General features: G+C 33.6%; 3 protein-coding genes, 1 long non-coding RNA gene and 1 other non-coding gene across 5 annotated transcripts in view; 3 read left to right on the top strand and 2 right to left on the bottom strand.

Moving 5' to 3' along the window:
• Window positions 1,199-2,089, bottom strand: LOC18611316. Its single transcript, XM_007047521.2, has one exon. The coding sequence runs from the start codon at window positions 2,010-2,012 to the stop codon at window positions 1,476-1,478; it is 537 nt and encodes a 178-aa protein (XP_007047583.1). The 5' UTR covers window positions 2,013-2,089; the 3' UTR covers window positions 1,199-1,475.
• On the bottom strand, window positions 8,433-11,248 carry LOC18611313 (U-box domain-containing protein 30). The gene has a single exon (XM_007047517.2). The coding sequence runs from the start codon at window positions 10,395-10,397 to the stop codon at window positions 9,042-9,044; it is 1,356 nt and encodes a 451-aa protein (XP_007047579.1). The 5' UTR covers window positions 10,398-11,248; the 3' UTR covers window positions 8,433-9,041.
• Window positions 15,051-15,123, top strand: TRNAR-UCU. Its single transcript has one exon. It is a non-coding gene; the product is annotated as a tRNA-Arg (tRNA).
• LOC18611312 lies at window positions 19,071-19,544 on the top strand. The gene has a single exon (XM_018116814.1). The coding sequence runs from the start codon at window positions 19,071-19,073 to the stop codon at window positions 19,542-19,544; it is 474 nt and encodes a 157-aa protein (XP_017972303.1).
• Window positions 21,974-22,791, top strand: part of LOC108663819 — a 5,422-nt gene continuing 4,604 nt past the window's right edge. Inside the window, exon 1 of the long non-coding RNA XR_001929925.1 lies at window positions 21,974-22,540. This is a non-coding gene — a long non-coding RNA (uncharacterized LOC108663819). The remainder of the gene's footprint in view (window positions 22,541-22,791) is intronic.

Here is a 22,791-nt window from a genome sequence, read left to right as displayed (position 1 = left end):
ATAAGTATTTTTTATCTTTTCCCTTATATAAAAAGAAATTTAGATGCATAAATCTGGAAATTACTACCCTTGTACATGATTGGGGGCAAAATTACCTCCGCTTCAATTTATGAATTCTATTACCTTTAAAAACAAATTTAAATGATGGATAAATTTTACCATTTATCTTTGAACTGATATAATTTTATCACTATATTTTTAATTTGATTCAAAAATAATTAAGAGTTAGAATATTCAATAAAATATTCTTTTAATGTTAACTATTATTGTACCAAATCAAAAAGTATAATGATAAAACTACACCCATTCAAAGATGAACAATAGATTTAAATCTTATCGCAAACTCAAAATTTTATTTAATTAAGTAACTCTTGAGGTACTTTATAGTTCATTCATGTATATATATGTATCTATGGATGTTGATTGTCACATACAATTTTATTACTCTACCTGCAGTCTACCGTTGTGCGAGCTAATTGGTAATTTACCTCATAATTAGGGAACTATACGATAATGTTAGGCATTCAATTAATTGAATTAATGGATTTAACTGCGTAAGTACAAGTGGTAAGGTTATTGAGTTGATTCCATGTTTTGGGACATTGTCGAGAGTTTTGGTTTCGTTCAATCCAGGTATAATCCTCCCCCTAATTGTTCATTGGAATGCTTGAGCGCCACCACGCATGAATCCTTAGGTGACACTTTGACACGACCTTTTTTCTTCAGGTACATATATATATTTGAGTATATCAATTTATCATCCTACCTTACATATATCGGATTCCTCTTTCTTGCATAATGAGCTATTATCAACTCATTATCTACATTAATACACCAATATAGCTGATGTCGTTTTAAAGGAACTCTTTTTTGGGAGAGGACAATCCAAAGCTTCTCGATCTAACATTGATCTTTCCCCTATTTTCCAATCCTCTTCCGCAAGGGACATAGAACTCTAATTTTGTATCTCCAGCCTTGTCTTTACCTCTCTGGCCTCTCAACTTTGTCACCCTTAATTACTCAGTGATAATACTATACCTTACCTCTTAACACAAGTAGCTAGTAGCCCTAGCCAACAATCTACTTTCAAACAAACTAGGAAAAAAGCAGAGAAAATTGAAGAAGAATAGGAGGGGTGGGGGAAGAAGTTATACTACTCTTGGGAGAATAGGGAAGGAAGAAATTTGAAGCCAATTTCTGATTAATAAAGTTGTACATATATAAGTAGCTTTATTCATGGCTAAACCTGGCTGCATTAGTATACATTGAAATGAACAACAGATGAAGCTAGACTTCAACATCATTAGTTCTACCATTATGTAAAGTACTACTACAACAAAAGAATGTAGTTTTAATCTTACATACATTCTCTTTGAGCTCAAGCAAGAATGAAAAGTGAAGTAACTTGGAAATTGGCCTTAATAATCATCAGGATACATACATACATATATATATATATATATGTAGTAAGTTGATTAAGGAACAGTACTTTGCTCCAAGCTGGACAAAGTTCCAGGACTGAGAATTGGGAAAGCACACCAATTATAAGAAGATGGTGACAAGTTCAATCCAAGTGATGAATTCGATGTAATCTTCGCATTATCTAAGAATTTCTGGTTCTGGGTTTTAGCACTATGATCAAATCCAGAAAGGAGATGCAATTGTGCTGAAACTTCTGCCCTAGACAATGGCGATGATGCAACGCTAAGAGGGGGAGGCGCCACTCTTTGAAGACGCTGGTGATGAGGCAGCTGAAGCTGAGACGACGACTGAGATTGAGACATGAACTCAGGTGCACCGGTAAGCTTCTGAACCAAGTCCCTGAAGTTTATAGGGTCGACCTTGTAAACTCTTGGTGGTGTTGGTGGCAATGGCGCGATTGGCTTCTTCCAGGGCTTTGCCAATGGCTTACGCACTTCATGAAGTGATGCATGGAAAGGCTGTGCAACTTTTAACCCTCTTGCTTCTTGTAAAGTCGAAGAAGAAGAAGAATAGGATGAATAAGCTTCCATAGTGACAGGCGGTATAGAAAATGTATGGAGTACGTGCAAAGCTTTTTAATAAAAGCTGGACCTGAAGTTTTAGAATGTGGAGACTCTGTTATATATAGAAAAACAACATAAGCAAAGATTGCACGTATGGGGACAAGAAAATTATTGAAGGAAAAAAGACGAAAAGGGTAGCGACGGTGGGATGAATCCGCTCAGGCCTGATAAACACAAATTCAAACCTTCTTTTGTCAGCAGCGCAGCCGGCTTGCTACTGAGTGGTTTCAATTACATAGGCAGCGGCCCGGTCAAAGTGCCTGAAATGTTGACCAAATTTCCATTCATAAAAAAAGAAAAAAAAAAAAGAGTTTCCTCCATAATTTTCTTTGATTTTCTTTTCCGGGCCCATTCGTGCGTTCAATAGTGTTTCTTCCTTGGGAAAGGAAGAGAAGGTTTCAACCCGGTTAACAAACAAAACCAAAAAAAAAAAGAAATAGAAAAAAGGTATTATAAAATTTCTAAATTAGTGATAACTTATGAGAGTGATGGCCAGCCATGAGTGGAAAACGAAGCAATTATTCGGAGAAGGTATTATCTCGTGCGGGTAGACCAGCCGCCTCTTGTTAGACCAATCTCTCTCTCTCTCTCTCTCTATATATCTCTACTCGCACTAAGCTCCGAAATATCACACGTGACCACTTCCTACGCCACCCGCCCCTCGCTAATTGTATCTTTGACCCAAAAATAAACAATGGCAATAGCTAAGATCTCAATTATGGTGCCCTCATTTTTTAACTAATATTCATTCATAACTTTAGCTCCATTTTCCATCAAGAATCCCAAATAATCTTCACTTTAGCCTTTATTGGACATATATTATACAAGCTCTCTTTGGAAACGAAGCTGCTTCTTAATAATTTCTTTTCCTTTTAACACTTCTTTTTATCATAAAATACGTATATTTATTATTAAATCAAATATTTAAATACTTGATTCGTTTTAACATTTGAAATTAAAAATTTCAGATGTAACATTTCTTTATTGTTAATAATGGAGAGGATGAAATGGAAAGCTTTGTTAATTATAATTTCATAATCAAATATCAATAAGTTCAATGTAAATTAAAGTAAAATAAAAAGTATGTTATTGACGTCTTAATTTGGTGACAACCTACTTTTATCATCAATATTCGATGAATACTTTCTTGTCTTTTTGTTCAAATACATCTAATTGCTTGTTCTATCTTATGAATAGTACTAATTTTAGTTTGCCGACTAATGGATTGATAGTAACATCTGATCATGCATCTCTATCTATGAGGTAAAAAAAAATTTTAAATCGGTGATATATAATTTCAAACATGATGTAATAATATGATTCAAATCTGCAAGTTTACTAGAAATTCAAATCGAAGAAACTTGAATTCAACATGGAAAATTACATGGCATGGCTCGTCTTAATACCAAATAGATTTCATACAAGCTAGTTTGTATTAAATGAAAACAAAAATGCAGTTGTTGTTATGACGAATTCAGATTTTAATATGTTTTAACTCATCTTATATATGGAAGCCTGAATCTTATAGTATATTGCCTAGCTACTTGTTAAAGAAATTTAAATTTGTAATTGATCTTTGACTCAAATTCAAAAAGTTTAATAAGTTTGTGGCTCATGGGTATCCATCCATCTTTAAGCTGGCAGCATCCTATAGGTTGAACCCAAAAGCCCAATTGATTTTTGCAATTAATGTTGAAGCTGTCTAGATACAAGATTATACATACATACATACATATATATATATATGTGTGTGTGTGTGTGTGAGAGAGAGAGAGAGAGAGAGAGAGAGAGTAGCTAGCCATATGAATAATATTTCAGATATTTTTCTGGATGTTATGGTTTTGGCATTGTCAGGTACTAACAATATAACGTTTAAATGTTTGTAAGGAAGGATGCCAATTTAGACTGCCATTATTGCTTGTCTGTTGAGAAAAAAGCCAGTAGTTACAAGCCTTCTACTATATACTAAACTATACATCTACTACTGTGCGTCGGATAACAAAAAAAAAACAAGTAAAACTATAGAGTAAATTATTATATCTGAACGCATTTGATTTTGTAATAAGTAAACATATCTAACTCTTCAAATTGTTTATTAAAAAAAAACTTTTCAAAATTTTTAAATAAAAAAATATGCATAAAAAATTTTGCATTGAAAATTGCTTTTCGTGATCAACGATTCTTTTCCTTGCTATTTTGTACTAAGCAATTTAAAGTATTGGGGACCTAAGCAAAATGATTATAAATATGACTAAATCATATATTTGAATGTCTTTATATTTTTGAAATTTTGTACCAAAATAATAAGCATTTAAGCCACCTGGCTAAATTAGGCATTGTAGACGATACATAATTGAAGAAGAAGAAACTCAATTAGTTAAGGTGATTCCGTACATACTGGCTAGAAATAAAACGATGACTTGTACTTTCACAGCTATAAATAAAAGGTCTACACTGCAAAGAAACAGTTAAAACTAAAATTGAAAAAACCAGTGGCAGCGCAGTATCCACGACTGACACCCTTTGAATTTCTCTAATTGGGCATATAATTTCCCTTGAAATTAACCATGGACTGCAAAATTCCTCTCACAAACTAATTTTTTAACATTCGGATTAGATTCTTGCGAGATCTCAGAAAACGGGTTTTTCTTTTGCCTCCTCATAAGCACTGACGTCAAAGCCACTGACTCTTATCGTTTACATATAATAATTATTCCTACATTAGAGAAAATCTCATCCCTTCTTTATTGAGTAATTCTATGTTTAATAACAAAGGAGGGAGGCCAGTCAACATAATTACTAGCTTATTGGTCTTATTACCAGAAGAAAGTTGTTCAATTTACCAGACAAATGTGGGTCGATGAATGGAAATTTTCTTCGGTATTAAACTCAATTAATGTACATTAATGATGGGCGGATGAAGATTATATGAGGTTCAGTGACATTACCTAATCCAATAAATAATGGAGGGGATCAGTTAGGCGGTAGCCATGATCATGTTTATCAGTCATGGTATAAGCAATCATGAATTAATGTATTCCATCTGCTACTCTTAAAATCTAGACCTGCAATAAATACACTCATGACATCATATGATCAAACATGTGTTTACAATGACTATGAGATGCTATCCCACCCACCATTAATTAGTTTTATGTGTTATGTCATGTTTTTGTTTTATTCTTATTTCGTTTATTATATAAAAGTAAAAAGTAAGATAAAAAAAAAAAAGGAATTTAGATACAAGAATAAGGAATATTTTAAATAAGTGACAATTACGGATAAATCATTGTGATATATTATTATAAAACACTTTATTTTAGTTTTATAGAGAATCATTATATTTGAAAGTATGTCACGTTTCATGTTATAATATGCTTATTAATTGTATGATCATATTGTACCGAATAAAAAAATGTATAATTCAAGCAAGTTCCTAACGGGCCTTTCAATCCCATTTCTTTCTGCACCATGTAACATTCATTAAATATTTTTGTTCAAGTCTGCAAGCTACTTTCCGAGGGATAATAGCCACGGCCACAAGCCAATCATGGGAACACGTGAGTCAAACTAGGGGGGGAAGCTCCTCCCATTTCTCGTGAACCAATCACGGGTGTTGTATAATATTCACTCAACGTTACTACTCCCCTATGTGTTTTATTATTATTGTTCTTAAATTCACATTATGTTAAGAGAAATAAATAGAATGAAATTCTAGTTTTGCAGAAGCATATGCTATTATTCCAATATGACCAAAGTATTTCACGGGTAGCTGTCGGAGTATATGTCGTGTTTCCTCTGTAATCCTTGTCAAGCACGAATTCAAGGTACTGACGAGTCAGTTTTGGATGAAACTGAAGAACTTTCTCATGACGAAAATGCTCATAGTGGGCTGCGACGAGGCAGGGCGGTGCCCGAAATATTTTACGGAGTCAAGCCTTCGTTCTTCAAGCAAGAGAGATCCGAGCTACAATTTAATGCAAATCTCACACTGCAATTCTAACCGACCACAAAGCAATGGGTCATGGTTATTCCCTAATTCAATAGTAATATTTGAAAATTTCATACTTAAATTTTGAAATAAATATTTTTATATACAAAATAATTATTATTGATAAAATTTACACATAAATTTTATTTATTGACAATTATGATGTGACATATATTTTAGTTAGGCAAATATACATATATTTTTAAAATACATGTCTCACGTCATAATCATCATTAATTAAATTTATAATAAATTTTATTTATTGAATTAAGCACATACGTGTGTGTGTATATATATATATATATATGTAAAAGTAACATGCAAAATTTTCAAAGTGACATAAATTGGATAATGATTAAAACAAGTAACTGTTGTTTAAGAATAAAACTTTTTCTTGTTTTTATTTAAAAAGAATGTAATATTTTTTTAAGTATAAGATCAAATTTAAATATTTAATTTAAACCTTCAACTTGGATCACTTTGATCAAACTTCAGGTGACCAAACTGAAAATCATGATGATTTTTTTTTTATTATTTTTGAAAGGCATTAAGATGGTCTTTAGACATGATCGAAGGGGTGAAAACCACCTTTGATCTAAATGTGAACGCGGTATGCTGTCTGATTACTTGATTCGGAAGTTTTCTGCACTCGTGCAACGACCGAATCTGGTGCAAAAACAAAGCAAAATATAAATTGGCTTATAATTCTTCAAAGATATGCAAAGCTATTTCGATGGAACTATGAAGTTGTGGTGTTGGCTTTTGAAATTTTTACAAAGCTAGCTGTGCAAAGATCATTTAATGGAGTCCACTACAAACAAAGTGTGAACATGATCTCTTCAAAAGTGGGCCTTCATGAATCAGCATTGTTGCCGGAAAAGACTGCAGTGTTTCAGATATTCAATGATCATGCAAAAATTTCAAGTCTTCAACATTAATCAATTCTTTCAATAATGTTTTTACCTAGAGTAGCAACAAATGTTCTGCTTTTTTGTTTGGACAAGCCCAGTTTTTCAGTTACAAATTATATCCCTCCTTGTAGCCTTTTCTCTTTTTCTGAATCCACTTAAGACTCTGCAAAGCTTTCAAATATGGTGTGTTAAGCTTTGAATTTTGGTAAAAAGAATTGGGTCAGGAACATGCACGTTTGCACGCATGGTGGCTCTCCGAATACACAGAAAACAGGAAGGAAAGGATGCTTTTTCCCCGCCATCGGAGTCTCATTCAACTTGATGCAAGAACTTGTTCCCATGCCGTCACTGATTCCCTTAATAAAAAACAGGATAATTATCCCTTTATTCAGTAGTAATCAATGGCAGAGGGTTTGAAAAATAGCATCCTTTATTCATTATCAATCAGAATCATTTGGTCTTAGAGTGAATGTATCTTCTAATAATGATGCTGCCAGGACCCCACAAGATTTGACGGTTATCTTAGCCCCACTAATAGTGAGAAAAAGTATAATTATATGCAAATAAACAAATACAAAAGAGGTCCAGAAACTAAAAAAAATAAAAACCCTCAAAAATGGATGTAACTGCAAGGTCACTATAATTGCAACAGAAGAGATTCTGGATGGCTTCTTGTTAACGCAATGAGCAAGTTTTTTTTCCCATGGGTTTTTTGGGTCTCAACGGTCATTCAAAGATGCCATGCCAAGGGGGTCCCTTTAATTCAGAGGTCCCTTTAGAAGGCAAGGAAGTGTTTGGAAGGGGGATCTTTCCCTTGCTTTCTTGATGTTGAATCAGAGAGAGAGAGACAGAGAGAGAAGGAAATGGTGTACCATAAAATAGCTGTACAAGCCAAAAGTGCCAAAATGCAACTAATGTATTTTGTCTCCGAAACAGAAAGGCCAGATAGCCCCCCACTCCAAATTTTTTGAAGACAGTTTAAAATCACTGAATTGACATAGAAATTTCTTCATTCCAGATAAATTTTTCCCTCTTGTTTTCTGCTGAGGCATTGGTAACGCTGGCAAGGCTGGCTGCACTCTGTGTATTGAGCAGAGCTTCTACTGATTCCAAATAGGAGTTCCTCGCCAATCTCTGCAGTGAAAGTTCTCAACTTTCTTTTCTTTCTTTTCATAACAACAGTGATTGAAAAAGAGGTGACGATGGGTGCTGTCCTCAACTTCTCCCACAAAGGGATATTTAAAGTACATAATGGACCCAGGCTTGCATAGTGACCTCCCCCGAAATAGTAATAGTTCAACGCATGTGTAAAAGCAAAGACCCTCCCCTTTATCTTTCTTTTATTTCCGAAGTCTTACCCCTGCAACCAGGACCCGGGATCCATGATTTTGGAGGCTAACAATGACTTAAATTGAACGATTTGCGAGAGATAACAGGGAACATAATCCTAAATATATGGAAAATGCAGAATGGAGAATAAGAACAAATGCAAAAAAGAAATGGTTAATTTTCATCGTACACATTGAACAGACAATTGAAGTCCAAAGGCATTCCAGTCTCTACAATTGTGGAGCTAAAAGCAAAACTCCCACCAACTTAAAAGCAAAATTGGAAGGCCCCTACCACAGGAACAACTTGGGAGAAAGAAGGGACCAAGAAGCAAAGCGATTCTTTTGTCTATTACAATTGAAATTGCAAGCTCCAAAGACTTGAACAAATTGCACTCCTCTTACACGTATTCCCATCCAACAATATACCCCCACACTAATCCATTGCACATAAAACATTTTTACATCATTTCTTCTTTTGGAGGTTTATTTGACAAGGCATTGGAAAAGAGAACTTGACATAATTCCATTGCAGCAAGAAATGTGTTTTTCTTGTCCACATTATGAGTGTTCTTTAAGTAAGTTGAATCAATTGCTGGAATCGAAGTGCTTAAATATATACATGAGAGCTAATTCATACCTCAAACCCCCATCTTGTATGATCGTTCATTCTCGGAAGATTTGATGACCCAAACAGGGCAGGCCCTCTAACTCCTTTACCTCAGTGCCAAAAGGCAGTGTGAAAAGATAGCAAGCAAAATTTCCCTCATTGGATTGTCCTTGTGAGCTTGCACTTTGAAATAAAGATGGTGTCTGTATAATTTAGGCTACACAACTTCAAGAGCTCCGCAGACCTTTGCTTCAACACAGGATTGCAACCACTCTGAATCACGAGAAGCAGCTTTGCTGCTAAACCAGCTTCTACAGCAACTGAGGAGCATTCCTCGGGAGCAAGTTTGCATACAGACCACAAAATGGACAATGCATATTGAGTACAGCTTTCTGAAACTCTCATTAACAGCCTCACCGTATTGGGAATTGTGTTTGCGCAATCCTTCAATGCTACTTTTCCCTCCGGCAGAGATGATAATGTATCCAATATGAAAAGGGCTAATTCCAAGCAATCAGGTTCCAAAGAAGGCAACAATTCGACCAATTGAGAAACAGCTCCAATACTCACAATCAAGCTCCTAACTTGTTTAAGCAAGCATATAGATCTGAGGAAGCTAAGTCCAGGCAAAATTCCATTGGAGTGCCTCTTATCCTTCACTAACCGCATTACCCCAACCAACAGACGATGGCTGGAAATGCTCTCCGACCGAAATTCCTTCTCCTCCATCAACTTATCCATCAATCGCGTACAATTGATCTTTGTCTCCACTGACCCTTCATTCAACATATCCACCATCAATGAAATCTTTGTCGGCTGCATCAAATTGGTATTGGACTCTGAATCAAGCTCCAAATTGACAAGAATCCCAATTGCTTCCGAACCAACCGCATGAGACGTAAATGGGCCTAACAAGGATGAAATTACAGCAACCCCACCTTCATCAACCACCGTCTTCCTAGCCGTAGCATGTGCTGCCACAACCTGTTTCAGCTCCTTCAAGGCTTGAATCCTGGCTTGACCCTTAACCTTCTTCAATGTCTCAAGAAGCTCACTTACCCTTCCTTGTACATCCTCTGATCTCTTCTTCATAAGCGAATACTTCTGCGAAAACCAAGTATAAATCAAATGATAAAGGGTTCTATTTGGGGTAACAGAATCATCCCAGAGCTCCTGCATTGTAGTGGGACAAGTATAGTGCCCCAAATTGAACCATTTGAGAATGTTGGACATCTCATACGTTTGGCCAGTGCAAAGGGTAACAGGGTCTTGCATTGGCTCAAGGGAGATTGGACAAATAAACACAGAAGGAATCTCAGGTAAATCAAGCTCTTCAATCATTTTCTTCAGATCCAATTTCTCACCAACACCGGCACCAACGACTCCACCACCACCAACACCACCCAGAACCCCATCTTTAACAGCAGTATCCAGATCTAGAACCTGTCCATCACCACTACCATCAAATCCAGCAACAACGGCATCCCTCTTGGAGGGTTGAAACATAGGCATCTTTGAAACCCTCCCTTCACCTTAAAAAAAAAAAAGAGCAGCACAGATTCTCAAGGAACCAAAAAAGAAAGATTTTTAAAACCCCTCCACCACTCCCCCAACACACTCTAAATTCACTGCAGTGACAAGCTCCCTTCAAGGCACATTACATCTGGGTTATACGTAAGAGATGTGAAACAAAAAAGAAGGAAGGTTGGTGTTTCTCTACTCAATTCTTCTCTCATTGACAAATCACAAAGCTAGAAAACATACTCTCTTTTTTTCCCTCTTTATTGTACAAACTCACACATATCTATCTCACTTCCCTGTTCCTTTCCCTTAGCTTTATCCTAATCTCTTTTATATGGTCAAAAGTCCCTCATTTTACCATCATCATCATAATAATAATAATATCACCAATAAACACACAATAATGAAGCTCCCATCTTTCACTTCTTGTTCAAGCTTCAAAAAAGAGAAAACAAAAAAGGTTTGCTTGGAATCATCAAACCTTCAAACAGCAAAAACAAGTAGAGAAAAAAAAAGGATACTACTAAAGAAAGCAGTCAAAGATCAACAGTGAAAACATAGTACAAAAGCTAATCAATTCGCCCTTTTTTTCCTAACCCAACCAAAAATGGTACAGAATTTGAGAAAATAAAAACTACCCAGCTGAGAAAACCATGAAATTTTCAAGATTTACTGAAGATTATTAAGGGAGAAGGAAAAAAAAAAGTGACGAAAAAATTTATTGTCAAAAGAGGCCACACCACCAGATAGAGAGAGAGAGAGAGAGAAGAGCAGAGAAAAGCCATGTCCTGCAAAGGCTTCTCCATTGCTCTTCTTTTGGGGCAGTTGTTTGTTGGACAAAATAAAAAATTAAATTAATAAAAAAACCCTTCACGGAAAATAATAAAAACTAATTATAACATCGAAGTGGTTATAAATTAATGCATTTTTCATGTTGTTTTTCTTCTTTGAATGAATTATTTAATTTTTTTACTGGAGTAACGAATTTTTTGAAAAGTTGAAATTTATCGGGTTACCGGGAACTGCGGGTTGTAGCCGGTAATTAAACCCCTCGACCCGCGCAACACACGTGCAGTCATATCAGTTCTTTACCGTAATCTCCCGCTATTACTTTTAAGTACTTTAGTTTAACAGTCAAATAAAAGTAATCCCAAAGAGGTATTTACCATATATGTCCCTAGTAAATTTTATTCCAATTTTGGGTTTTTCTTTTACTACTATTGGAGAAATTTCTTTTGTTAAGAAACAGGAAAATGAATCCAAATCTTCCCAAATTGTAATTTGATGTTTGTTTTTTAGCTAAACGAATCTCATCTAAGAACTTCATCCACACATGTTATGTGGACACAATCTAATTTCAAAACTAATAATCTAAAGACTTAAAAGATATTTTGAACTAGTAAATCACTAATGATGAGAGTTCAACCTCAATGGAAGAGAGAAATTTCAGTGTAACACACTATCATGAAAATATCTAATTATAATGCATCATTAACGTAAATTAAAATTTTGAAGGGTAAAAACTTGGGTGAAAAAGAGAATCAGATAAAAGGACGAAATAGTCTTTTTCTCAATGACACAGGGGTACCCGCACGAAGCAAAAAGCTGGTCCAATTTCACTAGAGTCCACCAAACCCCCACGGGCAAATATGAAAAAAATTTTATCAGTCTTTAGTCTTTACTTAAACTTAAATCCACATCTCGATTTAACAAATCGAATATTTCAGTCACTATTTTAGTAAAACCAAAGTTTCTTTTTTTTCCTCCCTCTTTTTAATTCTCATTTACTATTAAAAAAGGCCAAAAAAAAAAGGAAAAAATCAAAGATACAAATAAAGCCCTCGTCGGGGCCCACTATGGGGAACTTCCCCCTCCTTCACTTTTTTTTTTTTGTTGTGTTAAGTGTTTATTTTAGGTAAAGTGCCAGCAAAGCATTTGACCGTGACAGTTTTTGCTTTGACTGTACGCCTCTGCTGTTTGGCTTATCCGGTCTTTGCTTTGACCGCCTTTGCCCCACTTCCGCACCCAACCAATCACACCCTGCCACCTGACTCGGGGAACTGTGTTCCCCAGGCTGCCTACTCTGTTTTCTCTAATTTTTTTATTAATTAATAATTAATTGAAATAAACAATGTTCTCCTTTTAATTTTTCCCCCCTTTTCTTTTCGTTGCCGGGAGCAGTGAGTGTGTATCACATAAGTTGGAATGGTGTAATTAGGGTTGGAAAAATGGGTGGTTAGGGTTTCAAAGAGTTGGATGGGAAATTAGGAACTTTGGGTTCTCAAATTAATTTTTTTTTAATTAAATTGAGTTAATGGATTTAGGTTTGAATTGAATCATAAGCGGTATTAAAGATTTGAGTAGGTTCCAGACTGGATCAGAGAGGTTGGATTAAGTATAGATTAATTGCATCTTAAGGCCTGACAGGTAATTTTATTTGGATTCATATGTTTTTTAGGTGATCTATTTAAGATGGGTGGGGTGAGAGTGTCCATTCCAAGATTCATAAAAAAAAAAAAGAAGAAAGAAAGAAATAGGTTTNGAAATGGGTTTTAAGTAAATATCAAAATCTAAATTTTTTAATAAGTCTAAGAACAACAGGGAATCACACGAACATATGCTACCCATATAGGGTGTCACATGACACACAAATATATGATTTTTCCAACCAATGACCAGTTTTTTATATTAGTTTTTTTTTTCCTTTTATAAATGTGTGTCAATGCATGAGAATATCTTAATCTTAGCTTAATGGTTTTTTAAGTTAATGATGATTTTAAATTAATTTAGGTTAGTGATTTGAAATGTTGAAGAAACGTTGCCTCATTGTTGTTACCCACTTGATTTAATAAAATATCATTGTCTAAGGTTTAACTGATTTTATTATGTTTGTCAAAAAAAAAATGAATGGATAACTAAAGTAATCAATTTCAATTTAACTAATCCAACTATAGTTGATGCTAGTTATAAACAAAACTAGGTAAAGTGAAAAGTGCAACTTAATTTAATTTAAACACACTCAAAACTTCTACTTAGAAAAGATGTAGGAACTTCTTTGATTTATTTTAACTTCACATGAAAAGTCTGACGACATTCAATTGTAAATTAAAATTTATTTATAAATATTTTTCATAAGAATTTTGTTAACCAAATGCCTTTAAACACTTGTTAAAGTTGGTTAAGATATTATTTATAATAATAATTTTAAAATAAGCATTGTAGACAATTAATATGATAAAATTCAATGTATGCAGAGAAAAATTGATACAAGATATATTAACAAAATTTGATTATAATTGTAGCGGAGGAACTAACTTAATGGCAGTCATGTCCTTCTTTTATAATGATATATAGTCCTAAATTTGAATCCTTCCTCATCTAATTGCAATAAAAAAAATTGCTATATAGTGTGTATATATATATTGTAATTGCTTGTCATAAGTTTTTTCTTTTTTGAAATAGAGATTTTAGTAGTATATCTTGTTTCAAATTTATTACGAAAGAGAATAATAACTTAAAATCAAGTGATACAAGGTGAGTAATTGTTAAAAAAATTCAAATTCGAATTATAATATTTTTCATGGTGCCAAAAAAAATCAATTATCATAATCGGGAATAACGATTAGTGGTAACAAATAGTAAACATGCAAACAAAAGCGAGAGCAGCCCATGGAATAATGGACAATGCCCATCAACATCCTTGCATCCAAGGCCGAGTTCTAACTCTTTCCATATCATCCAAACCGGTCCAATATATGCTTTTGGGCTATTTGATGGCGGATTAGTTTGTACATGGAGCCTCGTAGGTATTAGTAGTAATTTGGAAGAATCCATGGGTCAAGGAGGTGCTGAAAAAGGTGCTTTCCAATAAAAAAAATAATGAAATATATATTTAGTTTAATGATAAGTATATGTATCTTTTTATTCAAATAATTTTTAAAATATATTTGATTTCTTTTTTTTATTGGCGAAAAGTGGAGATTTGAGTTAATTTTTTAAAATAAATATTTATTTATTTGTTAAGTCAAATATTCAAGTAGAACTTAGGTGAATTCTAAATGTAATATTATTCAAAGGTATTATTGTTAGGATACTATTTAACTAAGATAAATATGAGTATACATTGAAGCGGAAAGTGATTGATAGAAGTTTCAAGCTAATAAATATAGGAGGCGATAAACCCCTGAACTTATAACCATCTTGCAATATATATGGCTGTCGAACTGAAATTTTGTTTAATTACCTTACGTTGTAAACAACAATGATGAGATCGGTCCAGCTATAAAACACATAATTGAAATGCTAAATTGGAAAGTGTTCTGGTTGAAATATAGACGTAAGTGTTTTAGTTGGCACATGCCAAACATGTGTTTCGTTCTTAGTTTCTAGTTTCAGACAGGCACGCAGTTTCCTCGCCAAATAGATTCCTTTGACACACCTAAAGCATGCATTCCAATTCAATTAACGTGAAGCTATTTTGTTGGCTGCAGCCATGGTCTATGATGCCCTATGGTTGGCAAACTCCTCTATCAAGCCAACAAAACAAAATTTTACTAATGGATAAGGTAGTAGAATATAGGATTTAGCGGCAGCTTAAAACTTTGAATGTTTTTTAGTTTTTCTCAATCACCACCCTTTCAATGAGCACCCATGGCCTAATGGATAAGGCGCCTGACTTCTAATCAGGCGATTGTGGGTTCGAGTCCCACTGGGTGTGAATGCTTTGATCTCTGATCCCACGCCCATAGAAAGTCTTTTTTTTTTTTTTTTTAGCTTATTTGCACTGATCCTATATTCATCGAGTGATAGACTGCCCCAGCCAAAAACAATAAAATCTCTAATCCCGCACCCATTGGAAAGTCTTGCTTGGGACAGGCCGGGGAATTAGCGCCCTGTTTTTACTCTATACATTGACTTACACGAGTCAAGTCAAGACACTGACAATGCATGGGGACAGGCCGGAATTAATCACCATCAGTTCACATTCTAGCCATGACTATGAAGCCAATGTATGTAGGCTATAGCTCACAAATTTTCAGCCGATAGTCTTGTTTAAGATATCATCTTCTGTCAATGTACAGCTTTGCTTCGTGAACATGATAGCAGTCATAGCCACTTAACCATTTTGAGCAAAATGGCCGGTAGAATGGGGAATAAATCAATGAAACCAAAGTTGACAGAAATCCTGGTTTGCAGCAGGCCTAGCACCGCAAGTAAAGCTTATCCACAAATGTCAGGCTCTTGATTTGAGGGTAGGAGCTGATCCTTAGCAGTCGAACTACTACATGTTTTCCATTCCCGTCAATTTTCATGGAGCTTCTTATTTTTAATTAATAAACCTTCCTGCTTCAAACAAGCTACTAATAATAACAAGAATTAATTGAACAAAATCTTTAGTCTTCAGTTGAATTTCAAAGCCATAATGTTAAGAATTAATTATCAAACCCATTCAAGGCTTTGCAAATTGGTAAACAGCGCTGACCCTTCTCTACTCTAGGAAGTTAGCTCCATTTGGAGGTTTGAAATTTGCTACAGTGCCTCACTGCACCCTTAAATTGATAATATTAGGGATGCAAAGCCAACTATTTAGCATTACTAATGACACAGTCAACTCCCTTTGTTCAACAGAATCCATGAAGTTGGTTAATTAAAGTGATTCAAGTGGATCATATAATTAAAAATTGATTTGAAAAATTCTTTTGGTGTTGTTTGACATGGTAGGCAATTAATTAAAAAAATCTAAATTACATTAAAAAAATGTTAATTCATGTTCAGGTGGCTAATGAACAAATTGATGAATTTGAATCAATGTTTCAAAAGCTTAGTAATTTTATTCATCAAAAGATAAGATTACATTCCCTAAGAAGTAAGAAAAGAAAAACAAACATTCTAAATTGATACAAGTTAAAGCAATGGGGCATGCCATAATTATCTAGTGCAAGTTACTTAATGATTCTTCTCCATATAGCGACACAAATTTACTTGGCAATATATTCATTTAAACTATCAAGTTTGAATGTTCTAAACTATTTCTTTTGACGAAATTGCATATGATAATGTAACTTTATACAACAAGAAAATTTGAGATATCGATTTTTTTTTTTGAAAATCAATTTGATATATCGAATTCAAAGTCAAGCAAATTGATGAGATAGATCATCTAATTTTGGCATGCGTTTATTTACCATATAAAGTTGAAGTCATAGCAACAAGATCCATTCAAGCTTCATTTCATCTCTTTAGAGTTTAGGGCCGCCCCACAAAAGAAGTCAAAATTACAATGCCACCTGGGTCAACAAACCCTATACAGGATGACTCATTTCTCAAATCTTATGTTGCTAATTTTCATCCCGTTAAAAGTTGACTTTGTTTTTTTTTTGGTGCCTTGTTATACCATAGGTATAAGATTTCATTAGTTGATTAAACTTATAACTTATGCATATAAATTGTACAATATTCAACGGATATATCTTATATGATTTGAATCCGGAAATAAAAATATAAAAGAAATATCGTACAATTTTAAAAGTAAAGATTTAATATTTTACATTTGGTTGATTCAAGATATCATTTTAAAGATTAAATATTACAGTGACAATTGTGTCTTTGCTCATCTGATTTTTATTATATTTAAAAGTTTAATAAAATATAGAAAATGATTACGCTTCTCAAAACCCATTTTTGCTTTGAAATTTCGACTCAAAATTATACATTCATGAACTTTTTGCTATTTAAGAAAAATAAAATAAAATAATGATAAGTGCAAAGTAATTAATTAATTGTCAATTCATATAATTAATAATGTCATTCACATCTAGTTAGGTTGCACGCGTGGGACCTCCTTAACTAAAACGTCATTAGCTTACTTTTTTTTTAATTATTGTTGTGAGTAGCTTAACTTTGATCAATCGTGCTATAATAAAGTTTCCAGCAAAAATAAATAAGAAAAAAGATTATGATAAAATGAACTAGCTAGTTTGCTAATGTGGGATTGACTTGATGTAAGCAGACGATAATTATTATTATTATTTAGTTATTGAAATGATTAATTAATTAAGTTGAACAAGGTACATGCTAGCAGGCCAAGATAATAAGAACCTTGATTTTTTTTTTGGGTCAGATCATGGGAAATTATTGTACATCATATTAATATTCTTTTCGAAATCTTATAATCACTTTCAGAATCTTATAAAGAATATATTTTTCCCTTTGTTTTTTTTTCTCCTAATCAGACTATGGAAATCGAAGGTCATTTTCATGTGATTAAAAACAAAAAATTTGTATACTAAATGTGGATCAATTCCAGGAAATTATAAAATAAAAGTAATAAAATAGGGCATGAACGTAAGTGTAACATTTCTCATTATTGGTAGAATATGTAGTTTATTGGTTCGTGGTTCAAGTGGTAAATTAATTAATTGTTTTACATATCTGTTGAATACTAAATTAATTGCTTGAAGTTTAAATATTCTCGTCCCAATACGCATTATACTAAAAGAAAGAGGACTAAGTAAAAATTAAATAAAAACAATATATATTATTTTTTTCTTTTGATTCCTTGTATCAGCAAGAATTGAATCTAATTAAATCATAGAAAAAGTAACTTGGGTAAGTGTTTTTTTATTTATATTTGATCTATTGTAAGTGTATATATAGTATTTAAAAAATATTTTAAAAATTATGAATATTTATGTTTTTAGAGGTCTCAACTCTTAAATTTATTTATTAATGAGATGACAATATTTATTTCACTAATAGCATATAAAATTTATACCTTAATAATATATCAAATATTGTAATGTTCCTTTTAATAATTAGGGAGACAACTTTAATGGCAATAAAAATTTCTTTTTTTGCTTAAAAATTAAAACATTCTTTGGATATACACCATCATTATTGCAATAGGTTGTATATGGTAAATTTGTGCAAATTATAGCAAGTTAAAATGAATTGAAAAACTAAAAAAAATAAAAAAAATAGTAAATAATGTTTGAATCTATCCAGCTAGCTAGCTCAATTCTTGACCAATTAAGCTTCATAGTGTTGATCACTGACTAAAACTATATAATATTTCTTTAATTTTAACGTGTTGGTTTAAGGCAGAATTCAATATTATTTCGTAGTGGCATTGACAACTCACCCAATCTAATTAAAATGGACAAAATTTGAGTACAAGAAAGGGAGAGATAATAATTCAACATTGAAACGAATTATTGACTTAAGTCCTTGTGTTTGGAGATTTGAACCAGACGACTCTTTCAATTCTTCAGCCAATAATTTTATCTCAGTTAAAAAAAAGAAGGAAAGTAGTGTAGCAGGTTGGATTTTATCTTATGTCTTGTTCTACCTTGTTTGAATTGTGAAACATACCTCGGCATTGCCTTGACAAAGTCCATAAAATGCATACAATATTTCATCCCCTGAACGGTTCGTTGGAAGCTCCCAAGCAATCCTTTTTATATGCAAAAGGATTGGCCCTCCTCTGTAATTATAGTGCTCTAGCCCCTTCTTTATAATCCATCTCAATCGACCCTCTTTTTCTCTTCATAAGTATAGCTTCCAAACAATCTAATTGTACTACTACTACTCCCCATCTGAGGTTCTTTAACTCTATTGTTTCTTAGCCTTTTTCTGTTGTTTTCTTGATTTGCCCAAAGCAGCAAGATGAGCAAGAAGGCCAGCAAAGAAAGCAAACTAAGCAGATATCTGAAGGCACCCCTCAAGATTCTGATCAAGGCCAGGGATTTCTACATAAAAAGCATGACAGAGTACTCGGACAGGATCAATTATGGCACCGTCATGGGTTGCCCTACAGGCCAAGTCAATACTCTGCCTAGGAGCTATAGTGTCAGCTCGGCGAAATCGAGCAACGGTGACGATGACTTGAGGGAGCTGATCAGGGCTGCTTCCACAAGGAGTTTAGGCAACAAGGTTCAGTTGGACCTACTTCGGAGACAACAGGCAAGGCAGTCTCCGGTAACTGGAGCAAACAATGTGCCTAGAAGTCACAGTGTTGGGATTGGGAGGATTGATGAAGACAAGCCTTGTGACTTTGAAGAGGATATCAAGGTCAAGACTGATGCTTTGCCGAGGAGCAGGAGTTACGCTGTTGCAAAGAGAAACGGTGCTTTTTTCTAAATGAAATTGTAAGGAATCTGCAGATGGATATTGGATGTTTCTTTATTTTTTGCCGATCCTTACCATAGCACATCTGGTTTTGGCTGGTGTTTGAGACTTCACATGTTATGTACTGTATTAATTGTTGATAGAGCTAGAGGTTGTTCATGTACTTGATTAATGATGTTTGGACTGAAGGATAGCGTGCCAGCAAATCCAATGTCTTTCTTAACATGATTTTCAAGAAATGTATATGTTTCAATCTTGTTCTGTTCTTTGATGGGTAAATGGGGATTTTGAAGCTTTTGATTGGGATTTGGAGTTGAAGGTTCTTGCCTCTGACTTTCCCTTGAACTTTTAACTCAAAATACGATTTTCATGCTACAAAGCAGAGCAAGGGAATCTCTTCCTTCTGTGAGCATTTTATCTCTAATCAAATTAAACATGATACTTATCGTGAAGCCCCATAATGGAACTATAAAGTAAGTTAAAACAAGATTCGCTCTATTCTTTTTCTTTCTTAATATTCTCCAAGCAAAAGATGGCATTATTAGATGCAATGTGGTTCTTCACTTGGCTGCGATTTACCTTTTACTAAACTTTCCCTTTTCCATAGGAAAAACTCGAGGCAGCGTTGTGTTATGACTAGATGAGATAAGCTAGGGAGACGCTAACAAGAAGCTATATTAATTTTGCCTTCTTTGCCGGAGCAAGCAAACAGTGTTCAAATTCAAAGCAGGCCCCAAGCTTGACGTGATTTCCCATCGCATAACCAAGCTAGAAATAGTCACAACCGTCCAATAATGTCCCTCTCTTCACAAAAAAGTAGGTGAAAAAAAAAAAAGAAATGCAAGGTCCAACCTTCAGAAAAAGGTATTCATGAATTGGACCAAGAGAGAAGATGGTGTGAACGAGGAAAATCAATGTCCAATGGTGTCTTTACATCCGGTTGGCAGGACATCGTTCTTACAATTGTTTCCGTGTTGGGCATTTTCAATTTGCCGATTATATGGTGCCTAAATCCTTTTTTTAGATTTGATGTACCTATTCATGGATTACACCTCAAAAGCTAGATTGAAGGATATCTATATCATTGAGTGATTATGGTGTTTAAGCCATTAATGGTGTGAAAACAATTAATAATTCTAGTAGAACAACAACGTAGTCCATATTTCTATCTTTTCAGATAAGATAGGCTTCGGCCTATTTGTTTGGAATCCCTCTCTATCTGATAACAAACTGGATTCAACACTTCTTAAATGTATTTGGGTTGCAGTTGGGGCAATTAGCTAAAACCCCTTGAAACCAGAAAGCCGGTGTGGGCAGCAGAAGTAGCACCACGGACTCAAAATGTTCTGGAAAATAGTCAGACCACATTAAATGTAGTGATGAATTTAACATTTTACATGAAGAGGGACTGAAAAGTAATCATACAAGATCAAAGATCAGATTAATGATTCGATGCAGAATAAAAAATTAATTATTTTTTTAAATAAAATTAAATTATAATTTAAAATTTTATTTACAATTTGAATATAGTTTTTCAAATTTATTAATATAAATAGATATAAAACAAACAAAAAAAATTAAATTTTCACATTATGCATTTTAAGTTGTGTTTAACTGCTTTCATACTTTCAAATTTATCGATAATTAAATTCATGTCAATGGTTCTAGTAATCATTTTGTACTTATTTACTTTGAAAAAGTAAGGTAAGATTATTGAAATTTTTTAAATATTTTAATTACATTCCTTTTTCGAAAGTTATTCATTCAAATGTTTTAATTATATTTTACATAAGTGCTCAAATCGAATTAACAGATTGTAAAAAAAATCAAAGTAAAAAATTATACTCTTTAGGCAATTAAGCAATCCATCTTTTACTCCATAGGACCATAATATATTATATACGATAGTACAAAATATTTTAATTATGTTATGCTTAAAAAAATAAATAGTTTTTAAGAAAAGTACATATTGTATAAATGCTCAAATCAATCAATAGATTGTAAGAAAAACCAAAATAAAAAATTATACTTGTTAAGCAATTAAGCAATGTATCTTTTACTAAGGAAACGCTTAAAAAAATGAAGTATTTTTTGAAAAAATACATATTACATAAATGGTCAAATTGAATCAACAGATTGTAAAAAAAATCAAAATAAAAAATTATACTCGTTAGGTAATTAAGCAATGTATCTTTTATTAAGGAAATTCGGTTTTCTCTATGACAAAAAAAGAAAAATAATTTCAAAATTTTGATTTACTCTATAAGGATAAAAGAAAAATAATTTTAAATTTAAGCAGTTAAGCAATGCATAAATTTGAGTTTACTTCATAAGGATAAAAGAAATAATTTTAAATTTAAGGAGCTAAGCAATGCATAATTTGGGTCTAGAAGGAATTGAATCTAAATCTCTAAAATTTAATTTAAATGACTTACCATTATGCCAAGCCAAATCATTTGATTTGAATAAAAAAATTAAAAACCGCCTCCCCCACTGATTGAATGGTCTGCCCTACAAAGTTTGGAATTGGACATAAAGAAATGTTTGGTGAGTAAAGTTGTTATACCTTAATTTGCCATACGAAAGAGAGAGTCTTACTTTCTTTTGTTAAAGTAGCTAAAAGCCTAAAACATTCAATGGTTTCTAGATCACATTGCCAGCCTTCATATTACCTGGATCACATCTTTATTCTCAAAATTTCCTAGCTAGCCATTTGACTTGAAAAGAGAACATACAAGCTAACCAGAAGCTTTAAGTTTCACAAATCAGTTTAGACAAAAGCTTTAGATACCTTAAAAAGTCATAATTGCATCTTTTTCGTTCTCCCAAACATCAACTACTTGCAGAACAATCTGACAGTGAAGGAAAGAAATTTGAAGTAGCTATCAAGTTAAAAAAAGAGAAAAAAAAAAAAAAGACTCTCGGACTGTAGGTTTGAGCAGGAAAAATGCCATGGTAGGATAACTGGAGCTTCATTCCCAAAAAATTCACCAGCAAGACCCAAAGAGGTAAAGGACAACTGAAACTTGACATTGCAAACTCCCCCACCCTTATGGGGTGGGTGTAACTGTCGTGACGTGCGGGTCCGGGAACCCGTACGCCAGACGCGGGGCGAAAATTAAAATCGCAAGGTGTGGGAGTCGCCACCAATCTTTTTTATCTAGGTGTGATTGGTCACCTATTAACCCGGTTCTTAATCGACGAAGTCCTAAATTAATTTTAGGTCCGTCGAAAGAACGAGAACTGGTCCACGTTTTTT

This window comes from Theobroma cacao, chromosome 1 (assembly GCF_000208745.1).
Source record: "Theobroma cacao cultivar B97-61/B2 chromosome 1, Criollo_cocoa_genome_V2, whole genome shotgun sequence".
NCBI classification, from domain to species: Eukaryota; Viridiplantae; Streptophyta; class Magnoliopsida; order Malvales; family Malvaceae; genus Theobroma; species Theobroma cacao.
The sequence above is the reverse complement of the archived record's forward strand: the minus strand, read 5'-3'. Positions and strand labels throughout refer to the sequence as shown.

What these genes read in the sequence shown, in the direction of transcription:
- LOC18611316 (XM_007047521.2), bottom strand. Translation starts at nt 2,012, where the DNA reads ATGGAAGCTTATTCATCCTATTCTTCTTCTTCTTCGACTTTACAAGAA.
- LOC18611313 (XM_007047517.2), bottom strand. Translation starts at nt 10,397, where the DNA reads ATGCCTATGTTTCAACCCTCCAAGAGGGATGCCGTTGTTGCTGGATTT.
- LOC18611312 (XM_018116814.1), top strand. Translation starts at nt 19,071, where the DNA reads ATGAGCAAGAAGGCCAGCAAAGAAAGCAAACTAAGCAGATATCTGAAG.